The sequence below is a fragment of the Zosterops lateralis genome, assembly GCF_965231275.1.
Source record: "Zosterops lateralis genome assembly, chromosome: 3".
Lineage (NCBI taxonomy): Eukaryota > Metazoa > Chordata > Aves > Passeriformes > Zosteropidae > Zosterops > Zosterops lateralis.
This window is the reverse complement of record NC_139764.1, coordinates 93,652,708-93,671,814: the sequence shown is the minus strand read 5'-3', so window position 1 is coordinate 93,671,814 and position 19,107 is coordinate 93,652,708. Positions and strand designations below refer to the sequence as shown.

The 19,107-nt window shown below is 46.4% G+C and overlaps 1 protein-coding gene across 3 annotated transcripts in view; it reads right to left on the bottom strand.

The window, feature by feature from the left end:
• Positions 1-18,259, bottom strand: part of ERICH1 (glutamate rich 1) — a 75,355-nt gene extending 57,096 nt beyond the window's left edge. For 2 of the 3 annotated variants that reach the window (XM_083857609.1, XM_083857610.1), the window contains exon 1: positions 18,189-18,259. In XM_083857609.1, the coding sequence (XP_083713735.1) occupies positions 18,189-18,210 (22 nt within the window). In that variant the 5' untranslated portion in view covers positions 18,211-18,259. The remainder of the gene's footprint in view (positions 1-18,188) is intronic. The other variant, XM_083857611.1, reaches the window with a different exon arrangement.
• Positions 18,260-19,107: the final 848 nt, after the last annotated feature.

Genomic DNA, 19,107 nt, shown 5'->3' with positions numbered 1-19,107 from the left:
CCATCTGGAGCTTTCCAGCCTATATTGGTTCTTCTCGGCTCGTCCCAGTACTCTCTTAGTCCCGCTAGTGCTTGAAATGGATTAGCCCCGGGACTTTTGTGCCAACAAAGTCCCATAGTCTCAAACCACTCACAATCTTTTTCTCGAATTTGGCTCCAATATCCGGAGGGTGGTTCAGGTTGCCAGACCCGTGTTTTGTCATTCACCGTTAGGGTATTTATGCAAGGAGTATAGCCCACCAGGTCGGTGAACTCCTTCCCCTCTCGGCTGATGCAGATAGTTCCCACTATCCTTTTTTCCAAAATCCATCCCTCCGGTCTTTTTACTATTTTTGACAATTTAGAGCTTTCCCATTTTAGAAGTTGTTCCGGGGCTAATCCTTCTTCTTTCCAGGGCCACCTTTCGGCTGACTTTAATCCCCCACAAATCTAGCAATTCGTCAGCCCCAATTCAGTGGCTATCTCCTGCATTAGTTCTACAAAGAGGTTTTGGTTAGGGGCCGGAAATCCCCCATCTCCGTATTGCCTTTCCAATTGCTCGTACTGTTCACTGAGCGATTTCAACCTTTCTTGCTCAATTCTCCTCTTTCTGGCCTCAGCTTCCTTTTTCTTGAGTTCCAATGTTACCTGTTTCATTTTACTTTCAGGGTCCATCCCTTCCTCGTTCCTTGAAAAACAAAAAACTTGGTCAAACTGCAAACATACACGCTTATCTCCCGGAGGCAATAACTCGAAAATGATGGGTTCTGAGTCCAAGAAACCCGTTTCCTCATGTTTGAGATTCCTCCCTTTCCAATACAATTTTCCACCCATATTACATATTTTTAGTTTCGCTTTGTCGTAGCACAGGGGATTCACCTTATAGTAGGCAAGGAAGGTAGATTGCCTTTTTCCTCCCATCCATACAGTTTTGTTACATTGTTGACATGTTGGTACCGGGTAAGTAGTTTCGAGTTCCCGCTTTCGTCTAACGAGTGAGTGAGCAGGATCCCTGAACAGCCCGCCCTTAGGACTTGCCCTTGAGCGTTGGCACCGGACCCTTCCTTCCAATTCACAAAGGTGAAATCGAGTGCCATTAGCTCAACAATCACCCAACTGCCTTTTTAGAGGACAATCTATTATCGGCCCGGTTTCTGGTGCTGTTAAGCACCATTCACACTTCGCGGGAGGATTCTCCCCCAGGAGCGCCCCTGGAAGGGCCCCCTTGGCTCAGCACACGGCTAGGCTCAGGACCGTCAGGATTCCCCACCGAAAAACCCCTCTGCCTTGCCCATCGCCCGTATGGGAACATACGGCGGGGTAAACCATCTTCCCGACAGCAAGGGTTTGCTTCAGGGGCCCGTGTGGTCCTGATGGCAAACCTTCTCTTATAGGTTGCCCACCGGGATAATTTGATTGTATCTCCTCGGCAAGGTACCTTGATGGTCCTCCGGCACTCAATTGCTAAGGGTTCTGCTTTAGCGTCCAATTTTCCCTTTATTCCCTTTTTGAAAATCTGATACCACTTAGGAGAATCTAATTCAAAAAGTCCGGCCCGAGTGGCAAGTACTAAGAGGCGGTCTGTGTTAACCTGCTCCTCGATTAGACAGTTAGTGCACAGACCTTTAGGTCGACTCCTTCTCCAACAATGGGTGACCCAAACCTGTTTACAGTACACGCATTCAAAGTGAATGAAAGGAAAGCACTCACAACCTGGGGTATTACAACTTATCTGGTCGGTCATCTAGGTTGACGCCTGAGTTTGATTTTGAGCTCTCCAGGAGGGGTGGTGACCTTCCAGTCCGAGGCTTTTGGGTCCCCGATCTTTTTCACTCTTGAGGAATGAGTCCAACCCTTCTCAGCGGTTCGAACTGCGGTGTCAGTTGTGAGTAGTACCAGGAACGGCCCTTTCCACTGCGGGGCGAGAGGAATCTCTTTCCAAGTCCTGATTAACACTTTATCTCCGGGCTGAATCTGATGAATTGCAAATCCGAGAGGGCCACTTTGGGGGATGAGTCCACGCCTTCTGAGCTCCTGTAAATTTTTGTTTACAGTGATGAGATAAGGTTGTAACTGCACATCCTCGACTCGGGGATGTCCCACAGGCATTCCATGTTTGTATGGCATCCCATACAACATTTCAAAGGGGGACAGTCCCGTATCAGAATGAGGCATGGTTCTTATGTTCAACAAAGCAAGGGGAAGGCATTTTACCCAACACATCTTAGTTTCCAGCATGAGTTTTGCCAACTGAGTTTTTAAGGTCTGATTCATTCTTTCTACTTGCCCTGAACTTTGAGGGTGCCAGGGGGTGTGATATTGCCATCTAATTCCCAAGGCCTCGGTTAATTGTTTTATGATTTTCGAGGTAAAATGAGTCCCTTGATCTGAATCTATGCAATCCACTATTCTATACTTGGGGACTATTTCCTCTAATAATACTTTGGAAACCGTTTGAGCCGTGGCTTTTGCCCTTGGGTACGCCTCTACCCAATGTGTCAATTTGTCCACTATAACCAATAAGTACCTATACCTCCCGACCTTTGGTAATTTAGTGAAATTCACCTGGATCCTTTCAAACGGCCGGTATGAAATCGGACGACTTCCCCAAGCCGCTTGTCTGGATCTGGATCGATTTACTTTCTGGCAAGTCACGCACCCCTGTACCTCTTGTTTTGCCAACTCAAAGATCCCCTTGCACCCAAAGAATTTCAGAAACTGGTCAGCCAATGCCCGTGTTCCCCAGTGGGTTTGTTCGTGCAGGCGTCTCAGGATCCCTCTGGCCACCCCTTTCGGGACCAATTCCCTTCCATCTGGTAATTTCCATTTTCCCATCTCCAATGCCCCTCCCATCTCCTTGAATCCTTCAATGTCCCTTTCAGAGGGACATATTTGGATTCCGGAGTTTTCCTCCCCAATCACCTCGGGGATTCTTACTGTGAGTAATGCTGCCCTTTTTGCCTCTTGGTCAGCCAGGTTATTCCCACGCGTCTGAAATTGCAACCCGACCTGATGCCCTTTTACATGCACCACCGCAATCTCTTTTGGTTCTTTGATTGCCTCCAAGATTTGTCGAATCATTTCGCCGTGGACCAAACCTTTTCCTTTTGTGTTTATCAAGCCCCTTTCTTCTCAAATTTTCCCAAAAGTGTGAACCACCCCAAACGCATACCGAGAGTTAGTGAATATGGTCCCCTTCTTTCCCTTTAACCCTTTGAGAGCTCTCAGGAGAGCATAAAGCTCACAAGCCTGGGCCGACCATTCGGGTCTTAGGGGACCCGATTCCACCACTCTTCCTGTTCTGCCATTCACCACTGCGTATCCTGATTTTCTTTTCCCCTCGACTACTCTTGCCGACCCATCCACAAACCATTTCTCTCTCCCCTCCAATTTCTGATCCTCCAAATCTGATCTTACTTTTGTCTGAAGTTCCACGATCTCAGCACAATCATGCAACAGTTCCTCAGAAAGGTCTCCAAACATGAACTGTGCAGGGTTTTGTGCCGAGGTGGTTTTCAACTCCAATCCTGGGGAGCTGATTAGGATGGCTTCATATTTCAGAAGCCTGGAATCGGTCAGCCACTTTTCCGCTTTTTGTTGCAGAATGTTTCTCACATTGTGAGGGGTGTAAACTACCAGAGAGGCTCCGAAGGTAATCTTTTTCGCCTCTTCCACCAGGAGTGCCACTGCAACTATAGCCTGCAAACACGTAGGCCAACCTCGACTCACAGGATTCAGGATTTTTGATAAAAATCCTATGGGTTTCTTTTTGTTGGCCCATTCCTGAGTCAGGACTCCCTGTGCAGTTTGCCCACTAACATCTACAAACAACTGGAATTCTTTATTCACATCTGGAAGGGTCAGTACTGGGGCTGTCATGAGAACCTCTTTTAATTTTTGAAAATCTAATTCATCCTGTTCGGTCCACTTCACCCTGTCGGTGTTTAATCTTTCATACAGAAATTTTACCTTTTCACTGAAACCCTCAATTCACTGCCTGCAGTATCCCAGGAGCCCTAACAATTGGCGTATTTGCCTTTTAGTTTTTGGCGCGGGCAATGCTATAATTCCCGCGACTCTCTCAGGGTCCAATTTCTTTTTCCTTTGGGACAGCCAATGCCCCAGGTACTTCACTTCGGGCTTCGTGAACTGCAGTTTGGATTTTGAAACTTTCAGACCCTTAGCTCCAATAAAGTTTAACAATTCCACTGTACATTCCCTCACCCGCTCCTTTGAAGATCCTGCTATCAGCAGATCATTCACATACTGCAACAATTTTGTCCCTGCCTTTGGGGTAAACTGAGTCAAGAGGTGCTCCAGGGCCTGCCCGAATAGATTAGGGGATTCTACAAATCCTTGCGGAAGCACCGTCCATCTCAACTGCTGTTTTCTGTTGGTATCGGGGTCCTCCCACTGAAAAGCAAAGTAATCCCTGCTTTTCTCATCCAAAGGGCAAGTCCAAAATGCATCCTTCAGGTCAATCACACTATACCACACATCCTCAGGCGTAAGCCGATTCAACAAAGTATACGGATTGGCCACTACCGGAAACCTAGTCCTGGTTCGGGCATTCACTGCCCTCAAATCCTGAACTAACCGATAGCTTCCATCTGCCTTCTTTACAGCCAGTATAGGGGTGTTATGGGGGGACATGCATGGCTCTATTGTTCCTCCCTTCAAGAGGTCATCGATAACCTGCTTCAATCCCTTTCTCCCTTCCAGGGGAATGGGATACTGTTTGACCCGTATAGGGTCCCCGGGGTTCTCGATTATAATATGAATAGGGTCTATTTCTAGCTTCCCCACCTCCCCTTTAGAGTGCCATACCTCTGGATTGATGTCTGCCTCATCCTTCTCAGTGAGTTTAAACATTTTCACCACAAGATCGGAACTTCTTACAACTATGCTAATTCCAAGAGCTATGATCATATCTCTCCCTAGCAAGTTGTAATCAGCTTCCTCTACCAACAACAAATTCCCTAGGCAGACTTTATTTTCTGCCACGCTTTCTATCACAGGTACTTTAAAGGGATCCCCTTTTGCACCCACCACCACAACTTTCTCCTTACCGACCGTGCACCCTATTGGTAGATTTTGTAAAGTGCTCCTTTCTGCCCCGGTATTCACCAGAAAAACGGTTTCTTGACGTTGGGGACCCACTTTCAGTTTTACCAGGGGCTCGTTAGATGTCCTGGTCCCCAAGGTGAAGAGCCCCTGACACCCCTAATTTTCCTGAAATACTTTTTCATCTTTAATTCTCTTTTTGCAGTCCCTTCGAAGGTGTCCTACCCTTTTGCAATAGTAGCACTCGGGCAGTTCCCTTCTCGTGTCTGGGGCTGCTTTTCGGGGGCCTTGAGACTTTCGGGGTAAGGTTTTATATTTCCCCGAAGCCTGTTCCTGTCTCTGGACCTCCTTCACCGCAGCTACCAAAACCTTAGCTTGTACTTTCTGCTTTTCATCCTCCCTCCTCATGTATATTTTCTGGGCTTCCCGCAACAATTCTTGCAAGCTTTTGTCCTGCCAACCCTCTATCTTTTCCAATTTTTTCCGAATGTCCTCCCATGACCTTGCCACAAACTGAGTTTTGAGCAGAACTTCCCCCACAGGGGAATTAGGGTCCGTCCCAGAATATATCTGTAGACTTCGCCTTAATCGCTCAATCCATTCAGTGGGGGATTCATCTTTCCCCTGACATTCATTGAAAACCTTGCTAATGTTCTGACCCTTTGGGACAGCTTCCCGGATGCCCTGAATTATGATGTTCCTTAGATCTACCATGCTCCTTCTCCCGTCCTCTGTTTGTGCATTCCAGTTTGGGCTAGAGCTGGGCCACTTTTGATCCCCAGGTGTCCCCTGTGGGTTCCTCCGGTCCCAGTCTCTGATACCCGCCTGTTTTATCATCTCTCTTTCCTCACTATTGAATAAAGACCTCAGGATTGCCATCAGGTCCCCATATGTATAAATGCTGCTCCCTAGGAACTCATCCAACCTGTCCGCTACACCAAAAGGATCATCCAACAATCGCCCCATTTCCTTTTTGAACGCTCTTACGTCTCCTGTATTGAGAGGCACATTTACAAATCCAATGATCCCTGGGGCCGTTGGTACTTCCCTTAATGGAAGTAAACTGTGTCCCACATTCTCATTCTCTCCCCATTCATCACTCATCCTCCTTGCTTTCAATCGGGTTCTGCTAGCAGGGGGAGAACTGGTAGCAGTGGGTTGTCTCCCTCTCCCGGACTGCGGGGGCGGGACTGCCGCCTGTGCAGCCGAGGGGGGTCTCTCCTCCGCTCGGAGCAACCCTGGTGGCGGCGGAAAAGGTGACCGAGAGTGCCCCCAAGCTGGCGCAGACGGGATCTCAGAGGGGGCTCCCGCGGTCATGGCATCTATCGGCGGGGGCGCCGCCGACGGACCCAGGCCAGACGGGAGAGGCAGGAGCGGGGGTGGCAGGGAGGGAGCTGCCAGTGGGGACAATGGAGGGGAGGCATGACTCCCCACCTGAGATGCCTGTGCCCCCAAAAGCTGGTTTGGAGGATCGGAAGGGGCTGTGGGCACCACTTGCTCTGGAGAGGGTGGGGAATTCAGCTCAATGTAGGGAGGTGGGAGGTGATCTAGGGGCTCCCAGGGCTCGGTCCCAGTTCCGGGCCGCCCTTTCTGTTTTATCGGGAATAAACCAGCTCGGGTGTTTTAACCAAAGCCGGGCATATTCCCTCTCCTCGGGGTTCGAGGGGCTCTTGTTTTTCACATAGCGATTTAACTTACTACATGTCCAGCTTTCAAATGATCCCATTACCGGCCATGTAAGGTGTTCCCCCAATTTCTCTCCACCCCACACATCCATGCAATAGTAAATCATTCTTTCCTTAGATTTCTCTTTCCTTTGTGGACAATCTCCCCAGTGCTCCAACATCCACCCCAAGGGACTATTTCGAGGGATTTTCATGGTTCCCTTTCCCTTACCAGAGGGGGGGCTTTCTGAGGTTTTTTTCTGGGGCTTACTCTTTTTCTGTCCCATATTTCGCGAATTTCCTTACCAAATCTTCGAAATTCCCTGCAAGTCGACTTTCTTGCCTGTGCGTTGTGTCTTTGGTTGTTTCTCAGGGGATGGGGCTTTTTCGATCACTCCCCCTCCAGCGAGCTGTGCCGAGGGTTCCTGATCGGCTCTCAATCCTTTCGGATTCTCTTTGGACCCTTACCTTGGTCCGCTGGCAAAAAGGGTTTACCGATTCCCGAGCTCAACAGGACGTACCCTTCCCCTTTTTGCCCACTCCATGATCGGTCCCCGAGACTTCCCTCGTCCCGGTTTTGACAAGCAATGTAAGAGAGTTTCACACGAAATCGCTTCCTTCGCGGCCGACCGCTCCCCTCGCGGGAAAAGACGGAACTGCGACCTTGAAGTCCGCACTCGCTCCGTGATCAGATCACGTCTCACACACTCGCCCAATCACCCGCTCAACCAGCAGTACTTACAGCTCCTTTTCCTGCGTGGATGTCTTCGTGCACGTAGACGTTTTACGAGCAATTGCAAGCCGCGGCTTTTCCGAAGGCCCTTTGCCTTCCCGAGCTCTCCTTGCCCCCGGATCCGTTCTTTCCCCTGTCCTATTTTTGTGGTTTTCTCGCTCCTAAATTTGGTTCGGAGGTTCGGGTGGAGCCGCGGGGTCTCTTCACTCACCAGGCCGCCGAAATCAGCGGGGGTACCCTCCTGGATCGCAGGTCCCCGCAGCTTCCTCCGAATCCGAGTCACGGCACCAAATCTGTTATAAATGCAAAGGCAAATTTCAGGTTAATAAATGACAATTTATTAATAACAGAATATCGAGCACCTGAAAAAGAGAAAAACCACAAAAATAGGAAATTGTCAGCGCGCGCTGGGTGGATAGAGGTCCGCACCGATGTACCAGACGCCCTAGTCCACGCCAGTGCAGCTCTCAGTCCACCGTTTTATAGGAATTTTCTGCCCTTAGGCAGTCCAGGTGTCCAAGGTGGGTTGAATAGTCCGGATTTCTTTTCGATGGCTCTCCCGGACCTCATCAAGTCTAGTTGTCTCATTCCGGGAAGGCTCCTTTCTTATGTCAATTCCAAGGGTCTGTCTTATGTTGATTTCATTCCGCTCGTGGCACCAGAAAGTTGATGAAATTGGCATCGACGTCAGGAAGGAATTTCTCCTTGCCTTGGCGAGGAAGCGATTCTTATCAGGGTTGGCCAGTGTCTTTTGTCTAAGTTGATGACTTTCGTCCTGTCTTTTCAACTGAGATTAGCAGGCTGAGAGAGAACGGTTACCCTTCTATTGGATTTTACAATTTTACTTTAGCTTTGTTTCATTATACATCGAATTATTATTTTATACACGAATTTTTACCCTATTTTTATCACATAACCATATAGTTATTTCATGACAAGGTTTCCCTGTCAACATAACTGATGGAGGAACTGTACAGGTTCATGTCTTTTTTTGATTCTGATTAAGCTTTTCATTTAATTTTAAAAGAAAAAAAACAAACTACATTCCAGGTGAAAACATACAGCACTTTTAAAATATTAATACTGTGCAATGAGCTGAAGGAACACCGTAACACTTGACTTTCCAGGAATTCCTCAGTGACAAAAAGGAGCCAGTATTTTCAGACATGAGAACAAGCTTCAATAGGTATCAAACTAGCTCCATGGCTAATTTTTGACAACTCATGTTTGGAAAAGTGAAGTACAAATACATCAGAAAACTGAAAAAGCACCAGGTCTCTGCAGTTTGACATCACAGAAAGAAAGCAAAGTGTAACTCCAAGAAATACAATGCAGAACACATGGTGGCTACCGATACAAATTGTGAACAACCATAATCTTTCTGCTACTAATTTTGCAAGAAGAGTAAGGACCCTCCTTCAGATAAATGCATTTTTGGCACCATGTATTAAATTGACACCTTGACTGAGTTCATATTACATACATAAAGCAGACTATCCACAAACACACAGAAATAGCACTGCACATTTATGAACATTCTGGGGTTGGCAACACGACTTAGCATGACTTAAAACTCAGTTAGGACTACAAGCTGTAACAAAAGCATGCTGAAGAACTAAACAAATTGATTCTGAACAACATCAGAAACATTCCCGTGCAGCGATGGCTTCCCCAAAACCATTTCTGTGGGGAATGCTTGCCACATACTTTTGGCTACTTGTCATCCATAGTGTAAGTACCCCCACCACATCTCTCATTTGGTCGCCTCCTGCCTACTTAAGTCGAAGCTGGGCAGCAAGAACAAAGTGAAGTGGCATTGGGAGCATTGAACTCTGTGAAGCTTGCATGTTGTCCTACTTGGTCTCTTTGTTTCTACTACAAACAGAAACTTTCCAAAAGGGGACAAATCAGGAACTTCTGAAACCATCCCATGTGCAAGATGTGCTAATATGCTATTTCTGCTACAGCAGAAGGGAAGACAGTACAGCAGAATGAAAAAGGACAGAAAGAGCAGACAGAACGATAATCTTCATGCAGAACATATGGACAAGGCTTCATTAAAATGTTCAGTTCATCTCTGTTAGTGAAGAATTACTCTCTAATATTCAAATGGAGAGTATTTACTTGCATATACATCAAGTAAATCCTTGAAGTGTCTTTTATCATGCAAGTACTACATCTGCTATGAAGGTCATGACAGGACAGTTACCGTACAACATGATCATAAAAATCACAGAACTATTAAAGTCGGAAGGAACCTCCAGACACCACCCAGTCTAACCCCAAAGCTCAGAGCAGGATCAACTAGAGCACACTGTGGAGGGCCTTACCTAGTTGGGTATAACAATCCCATTGCATGGATCATCTCCTCTTCCCTTAATCATGGCTGGACACTCTTGACCAGGGATCCTCAAGGGATCTCTCGAAAAAGAGATGACTGTGTTTATCAGGACCCAGAGCAATGGAGTGTAAAAGCACTTTAAAAGACTGCTGTAGACAGAAAAGGTTTGCTAGACTGCTCTTCTTACCAGCTAGCAGGTGGAAGACTGATGATAATTTCAGGCTAGGAGCTGTTCATTCCTTTTTAAACCATTCCTCAATAGCTAACCTTTCCTTTAACCATACAGGATAGTTTGAGTCTTCTGGATTCTTTCTGAAGGAGTTGCTCAGCTGGCCAAACTGATGAGCAAAGGTTTTTGCTCTGTGTTTATTTGGCCTAACACAGTGATTCTCAGGTCATGGCTCTGCAAGCCTCACAAAAACAAAGGCATCCAGTTTGTATTTCAGCCACCAGGGCAAAATTCAGTCTGAAGTTATGATGCCTGATGGCATGCAAGGCATCCTGTTTTCCCTGAAAATGAGACACCACTCCAGAGACCTCATGTACACAAGACACCAATTCTGCCAATGAGCCTCTGGGTGCCAAAGATGTGCTCAGTAGAGATAATGGTGCACTGAGTATGGGCCCCTGTTAGAGCAAATGGAAATCAATACACAGAACCTCCAAGGATAATTAAATTTATTAACTTTGACCTAAACTTCCCAACACAAGCAAAAGTCACAAACACACATACATACACAGTGACCTCAGAAAAAACCAAAACCTCCAATCATCAAGCCCCACTGCCAAAACAGCACAAGCAAAACAAAAAGGAATCAGCTGAAGGCTCAAAGACCCCAAACCATTGCTAGAAATGGCAGAGACCAAAGGCTTGAATTAAGTCAAGAGAACTTGGGGGTGTGTGCACAACATATTCTAGTCCCGAGGGAAATGAACAGCTATTTAGTCATTAACATCAAAATCCTCTGAATAGGGATCACTTATCTGCAGAGAAGATTCCCAGATTTGGGATACCAGTTCAGCAACTACCAAAAGATTAAAATCAAGGAAGAAAGAGAGTAATTAACCACTACAAGACATTCCATGGCACCTGAACAGGGTATCATTTTCCCACTCACCCTCATTTTTACCAAAAACATTCAAGCTACGCAGGGATATGAGAAAAGAACAATGCAGTGACATGCAATTACGTTCTGTGTAGTTTGACAGTTCAGACCATCTAAAAGGTGTATCTAACATCTAAGATGGGATACTCTTGTTCAAGTCAGAAGGAAAAAACAGAAAATGTGATTTTCTTGCTATCAGCAAGGTCAGTTTTGTCAAGAGTGACGTATTTCCACTCCACCATGGATAGTGCATGCAAACCAAAGCAAAGCACTGTAGCAACGTCATGGGAATAACAAAATTGATCTTTCCAGCTGGGGAAAAAACAGTGAAACATGCAGAATCCTAGCTGTGATCAAAGTACAGTTTTATGTACACAGGAACGGGTACAGTATTTTGCTTTGTGTTCCCAGTCTGCAAGCAGTCCTCATCCTGCAGGCGAAGCTATGGTAACAGGCTCTTGCTCTAGCTAAAGGATAAAAAAAGGATAAAAAAGCAAGGACAGCAAGATCTGCAGCAGAAAATTCAGGCTGAAGCTGACGGAATCTTTCAAGAGGCACTTGCAGACAAACACAGAAGCTAACAGCTTATAAGAGCTTGTGTTTAGTGGAAGAGGAGACCATTCTGCAGATCATCGACTACATCTTCAGTCTTCATACTTCAGACTAAATCGTATCTGTCTATGAATTTACAGTCCTTCCTTCCAAACAGCACTGCTATTTTATGACACTTTCTTGGGGAAGACACCAAGTAATTTCTCAGCTTCATATTTCAGGAAAGAATTTACTTCCATCTTAAGGCCAGAAAACATACTACTCCATCTTGTCTGAATGACTGGGAGAAGTACTTTTACACACCTGCCTACAGTGAGACCCAAAAACTTGTACCTCAATCTAATGTACTTCAGAAGACTCTAGAGGAACTCCATAGTTCATATTAAGGTTTTTTCCAGTGCCTACTTGCCTTTGGCATAAGACATATACAGACAGACCATGTTTGCTATTCAGATTTGAAAAACTTGACTGTTTTCAGCATTGGGCCTTTTTCTTCCTTTCCTTACTAGGTTAAGGAATCCTACATTATATAAGAATATATTTCCCATGGAGATCTCTCTACAGGTTAGAAACCTTGATTCTGAAGTCTCTTTTGGCCTGGAAAGCAGTCTCTGTTTGAACAAAGGCTGTTCATCCCAGTTCTCCCACCAGCTATGGTGACTTCTTGGTTGTTGCCAGGGTTTTTTGCTTTGTTTTTTGAACTACAAAACTCTAAAACTGAGACTGAATAGAAACACCATGGTGAAATGCTGATATCACAAACTGATTATTTTAAACTTGACTAGCTCCTTAGACAACTAGCTCCTTTTAGTTCTACAAGACTCACAAAACTTTTGTGAGATCCTTAAGGGAAAAATTTGTACAGTTTCACAGGATGTCTACACAAGGTGGAATGGTCCTCTTTACAGGTCTACACTTGGTCTCATTGACTTACACATAACAGACGATTTTAACTGCTAAAGCTATTTTTACATATTTAATGGTGAAAAGAACCCACAGGTACTGTTTGGGAATGAAATAATGGAAGGATTTAGTTGTATCCAAGGTCACATGAATTCTGTGCTTGAACTACCAGATATCAGCTGCATCTCAGTATAGTTATTAACCAAAAACATCACAGGGAGCTGCACAAGATGTGTGGATGCTATCATTTCATATCTAGTGTATAACAATAACTTCACAATATCAAGGTTTGTCTCAAGACCACTGGCATTATTCTCACTGAAACAGCATTTATTAGTCTTCAACATCCCATTAGACAAAAAAAAAAAAAAAAAAAAAAGATACGCTAATTGCCCTAATTTTACACCTAATTCTTTATTACAGGTTCGAGAATCACAGTGGAAAAAAATCCAGTTTTGTGCTCTAAAGTAGTAGTTGGTAAAACATGTCTCCATTTATCTTTTTAGCATTACTTTTTATAGCACATGGAAACCCACTTTGTTATCAAAAACTCAGTAATATAGAATACTCCTGTCTGTGAGACAACTCTTGAACAGCTACAGCTTATTTAAGTATATGGTGTGTATCAGTAGGATTAAAAGGTAGGAAGTGATTAAACACCCCATGTCTATGTATTCGCCTAAATTAAGCAGTTACTACATAGAGATTGACCTGTGAGCCTCCAGACCAATGCAGTTCAGAAAAACTGCAGATACAAAACAGAAACTTATTGCTAGAAAAAGCCAATATTTATTTTCTCTTCTTAGCTTAAAAGAAACTTATTCAGCTAGATCAAGCACAGTCTGTCACTCTACAGTTTCAAATCAGTAAGACTGATGTTACATCTGTCAGCAAATTCTACATGACTGTGTAGTTCAACAAGAATCTGACTAATAGATTGTGCCATCCTGTCTCAACAAAGGTTTTAGAGATCTGTCACTAGGCCACCTTAATTGCAGCCACAAGCTCCAAGACATCTAATAAACTTGACATGACAAAGATGATAAGAAGCTACATAACCACAATGAGAACACCAGGATGTTGTTCCACTGTTCATAAGAACCCCGTCTGCCTTGTAGTGAAATCCTGCAAAATGTGTATTGCTACTGCAGTCCTGGAAAAACAGAGCACCTTCACTATAGTTCCAATTTGTGCATACTATCCATCTTCTACAAAACTTTAAAATATGTTTCTCATTCTGCACCATTATATTTTTCCTACTTGGCACAATCAAACAGATCTCACCGAAAACATCAAAAAAGATATCTCATACACCCTTAGTGAAGCTCAACTTTGGTGAATATTATTAATAACCATAATTCTGGCCACTGAGTTGAGCCAACTGTAAACTGCAGCTGCACAGGACTGTCAGCAGTGCCCTGGCAGCCACAAGGCCCACTGTGCTCTGGAGGGCATCAGGGACAGCTGGGAAAGGGAGGGGATTGTCCTGCTCTGTGCTGCTACAGCCCCATCTCAAATCCTCTTGCAGTTTTGAGTGCTACAATATAAGAAAGACACAAAGCTGTTAGAGAGCATCCAAAAGAGACCTACAAAGATCGGGAAGGGCCTTGAGGGGAAGCTGTATGAGGAGTGACTGAGGTCACTTGGTCTGTTCAGCCTGGAGGAGGCTGAGGGGAGACCTCACTGCAGTTACAGCTTCTTGTGAGGGGAAGAGGAGGGGCAGACCCTGATCTCTTCTCTGTGGTGACCACTGACAGGACCTGAGGGAATGGCCTGAAGCTGTGTCAGGGGAGGTTTAGATTGGGTATCAGGAAAAGGTTCTTCACTCAGAGGGTGTTTGGGCATTGAACAGGCTCCTGAGGGAAGTGGTCCCAGCACCAGCCTGACAGAGCTCAGGAAGCATTTGGACAAAGCTCTTGTGCACCTGGTGTGAGTGTTGGGGATGGTGCTGTGCAGGGACAGGAACTGGACTCCAACGGTTCTTGTGCTCTTTTCCAGCTCAGTGTATTCTGTAATTCTATGAGACTTTTTCCTCTCTCTTCTGGACAGATTTGGGCAAGGGATGGGGGAATGCTGTGCACTTATAACATCACTGCTCACTGAGACCAATCTGGTGCCAACACAGGTATAAAGTTCAGAAAGTCTAAATTTTACTTCAACCTAAATCTGGATGCAAAGAACATATGGCTAAAAGTGAAGACTGAATTATGTTAAATGTTATGGTAAATTATAGTACTAATATGGAAGACAGCTGAAAATAGTAAAAATCAAAAAGTAAAACACAAAAACCCCACAAGTCATTCTGAGTTCAGATTACTGAAGAGATAAAAATTTGCAAATTCTAAACAGACAGTTTCACATGAGGAGAAGCAAGCTAAAATGAAGGTCAAATAGCAGTATTTAAAAACCAAACCATGAAATTGACAGGTGTAGTATCACTGAGCACAAATAAAAGTCCTACAAGATTGTACATCAAGTGTTATTCAAAAGGAATCTTCATAAGGTCATATTATATAAAATATAAATGTAATTGAATTTCTACATAACTTTCTTCAAAGAGAAAATATATCACCCTTTGCAATGATTGTTTAAAAAGGCGAAATAACTACAGACATACCTTAATGGCACCACCCCCTCCACCACTTTTACTAAACAACACAGGTTCATACACCTGCTCCTGAATATAACCTAGCAGGTTTAAGCAGTCCCACCTACCACTTGTGGACCACCCTATCCCAAGGCAAAGTATGCAAGAATTGCTCCAACTTCCTAACCAAACAACAAACAAACAAACCAACCCTACACCAACACACTCCATCTTCCAAAAAAAAAAAAAACAAAAACCCAGAAACCCCGAACAGCCATCCACACTAAACACAGAACCCTAAAGACCACATCATGTAAGGCTCTGCTCCCTGCGAGCATGAGCTCCCCTGGCAGACTTTCTACATAGAAGACCACTGGGTGTATCATCCTCCTTTCATTACTTTGTTGGCCTTTCTCCTTGACTACATTTCTCATCCAGACACAACATCATGGTCAGCAACAAAAAAATTTTCTTCCCCTCCCATAAAAGGTTTCAATGGCAGAGTCAAGTACATTTACTCTAGTGTAACTTCTACAGTCAATCACAAAACCCCTAGCTATTTGTAATTTAGCCAACTACAATCCAAATAGAATTTACATCATGGTAAACTGGAATAAATCTTTGGTCATGTTTTGCAAGGAGCAAGATACTTCTCACAGACAAGAGAAAAATAATGTCAGATATCAAACTCCAGTTGCAATTAATATTCCCCTTACTGATAAAAACATATGATGAAAGAAAACACACCCACTTAAAACAGGTACCTTTTTTGCCAGTAAAACATCAAAGTATTTGCCAAAAAATTATGTTGAGTTTGAAAAACAAAAATAAGAAAAGGATTTGAATAATCTCAAATCTCTAGCAGTTGATGCTTCTCTGAAACTAGAAAAAGGAAAGAAATGATGTGCTTTTCTGCAAGAACTAAGATGTTTAATATGTGATATTGCCATTTAAAAAAAAAAAAAACAGCAAAACAAAAAAACCCCCCAAAACTAAGGAATTGCAATCTCATTTCAATGCCCATTATAATCCTGTCCCAAGTCACCTGAGAGATGAAAATAGCAATACTCTCTATTTAATACCATTTGTCGCTGATGTCTCTCAGGTGTCCACATTTGCTTTCCAGCTTAATCTCTCCAACAGGAAGTCTCCTGTGGTCCCACTAGATTGCTCCTGTACAGCACAACTTTTCAATCCCTTTTTACTTGCAATTATAGTCCATAATGTACACTACTCCTGCATCAATACCTTAACTCTACCCTTCAGCAGCTGGAGCATCACTCTCTATACAATCCTTTATGACAGTGTTACTTTGGGGTGGCACAAACTTTCAAGAGTGATGAGTAAAGCTTTCAAGCAATTGTCGATGTTTAACAGCAACAAATGAGGAGTTCAGCTATCCCACACAGGATCAATACCTTGCGGATGACACACAGAATGACAGCAGTAGTACCTCAAGGTCTGTCACGAATCATTGGAACACCAGCAAGTCAAAAACAAAAGCCTCATAAAACTCAAAAAAAATTTTGCACTTTCTCGACTACTTCTGTTGCAGCCTTTCCTGGCAGAGTGGAGTGCATTCCACTTACCTGCTCTACCGGCTTTTCACTATTCAGATTCTCTTCACTGACAATAAGAGCCATGACCTACAAGCTGTTGACCATCCCATTTATTCTGTGTTACAGCCCAGTTCCACACAAGCTAAAAAGTTCCATTGTTTACTCATAATGCAGATAAAAATCTGTCTTCGGCATCTTCAACATACTCTTACAAAAAAAAAAAAAAAAGAGTAAAACTAACGTTAAAAAGAACCAGCTAAACCTTCTTTCTCAGCTCTTTCATAGGACAGCTGTCTTTACAAAAAATTCACAATAAAAAGTCAACAGTTTTCATATATGCTATGGGCTGCAGAGGCTGATCAGATGATGTTCTAAACTCTTCCAGTTTTGTTATTACCTCCCAGGGGAGCATGTGACATCCTTGTATTTCTCACTGTATTTTCTTCCCAATCTTAAGTCACTGAATGTGGCTGAATAAAACATGAATGATTTCCAACTTTACACCGTAAAGTCACGCACTCAGCACGATCATTTCAGCCTTCTCTGACACACTACCAAAACAAGCAGCTCTTTACCTGACCTTTAGTTTTAAACAATTGGAGAGCTTTAGAATTCAGTTCTCCCATTCTCAGCTCTAGAACCACTAGAGCCATGCATTCACTCACAAGTGCAGGAACTCATTCTTTCTAATTCACTTTCTTCCAGAAAACATCGATTGTAATTCCCATCTCCAAAGTGCAGAAGTAAAACAGTCGTTCTCCCTTTCTCATGACGAGTCTGCATCTGAACCACAGAGAACACTACTGTGCATTGATACTTCCTGCAAACGATCTCCAGCTGCAGCCCGTCAGCAAAGAGCTTAAACATGAACTCTTGCTGATCAGTTTCACGCTCAAATTATTATCGTCCCATGAAGTATTCCAGTTTCAAGATGCTGGAACTGAAAACGCAAAAGCCAGGCACAGGATGCAAGCATTCCGCTCCCTCACAGCTCAGCTCTACTCGACACCTCTTAAGAACGAGATATTACTTATGGAACACCTGTATTTTGATCATTGCATTCTTCCTGTGCCGTGTCTTATAAACCATTTAGATAAACGGAACTGATTGAAGCTGTGCTTGGATAGCACAAGGCCTTTATTTTATTCTTAGCAAGCACAGTACCACAGTTATTTCAGGAGTGAGCTAACTCACTTTAAAAGAGCCAAAACAGATGATCACTAACAGCAAGTAAGCACGCGTGTTATGTGCATACTGAGGAAAAAAGGTGCCATCTTAAAATACTCAGTGATTAGCGAAGTCACTATTTGGCGTGTCCGCACCCCGGGCAGAACACGCGGCAGCAGAACCCGCCCCGCCGCTCCGGGCCCGGGGCTGCACGGGAGGCCGGGAGGGCTCGGCCCCGGAGCCCCGCGCACCCGGAGCCCCGCCCGGGCAGGGGCTGGCTCCGCCAGGACTCTTCTGTCTCCCTCGCTCCCGGGCTGCCCCGGCTCCTCCCCGCCTTTCCCCGCGGGAAGGGCGCCCAGGAGCGGAACGAGCGAGTCCCGCGGCAGTGCGGAGCGCCCGGGCCGGAACACACCGGCTGAGAGCAGCCGCGTCCGGAGCCGTCACCGCCGCCCCCCGGCTCCCTCCGTCACCAGCCCCGGGAGCAGCACGGCGGCACCGACCGACCATCCCTCGCCCCTGACGGCGCGTTCTCACCGTTCCTCCTGCTCCCGGCCATGGCCCCGTAGCCCCTCCGAGACACCCCGCACAGCACCGCGCCCGCTCTCTCTCCTGTTGGCCGCCGCACCTGTCGGTCACGGCGCCGTGCGTCGCTATTGGCCGAGGCTGCGGCAGGGCGTACCCGCGCCGCGGTTGGCCCCGCCCCCTCCTCCCGCCTCAGCGGGCGCGATGCCCGGGGGCTCCGGCAGGGGGCGCGCGGCTGCGCAGAGCCGGCGAGGGCGCCCTGCCGCGCGCGCGGGACCGAGGGCGGGGGCGCGCGCGGGGCGCGAGGGGCGGGGGAGCGGCGCGCGGCGGCCCCGGCGGGGGAGCGGCGCGAGGGGACGCTGGGCGCGCGCCGCCGCTCCCGCTGCCGGCGACTCCTCAGCCCCGGCCCGCCGCAGCCCGCTCCCGCCGCGGCAATAATGCACTAGAATGTCAGCGCTGAAAAAGGTACGGAGCGAGGGACGGAGGGGAACGGGAGGAGAGGAGAGGGAAGGGAAGGGGTCGCCGTCGGGGCGGCAGGCGCGCCGGGCTGCTCGCGGGGCGCCTCCGCACAGGCAGCGGAGGGAGCGGGCGGCTGCCGCGGGTCCGCGCCCTCGGGGTCCGCACCGTCGGGGCCGGGCGCCTGGGCAGCGGGGCCGGGGCGCGCCAGCCGCGCCGTCGGTGGTGGTTCATCCCCCATCCCCGGCGCGGGGTGGCCCCGGCGGGGTCTCGCCTCGGTCCGGGCCGGGCCGGGCCGGGCAGGTCGGCGGAGTGCCCGGTGCCTGAGCGGGGCGGCCGCGGTCCGGCCCCTCCCGTGAGCCCGGTCCGGCCGGAGGGAGCGGCGCGGAGGGGGACGCTCCGCGCGGAGCCGCAGTGCCGGGGCGATTTAAATTTTGGCAGCGCGTGGTTGTGGGGCTGCCCCCCGAGGAGGGGC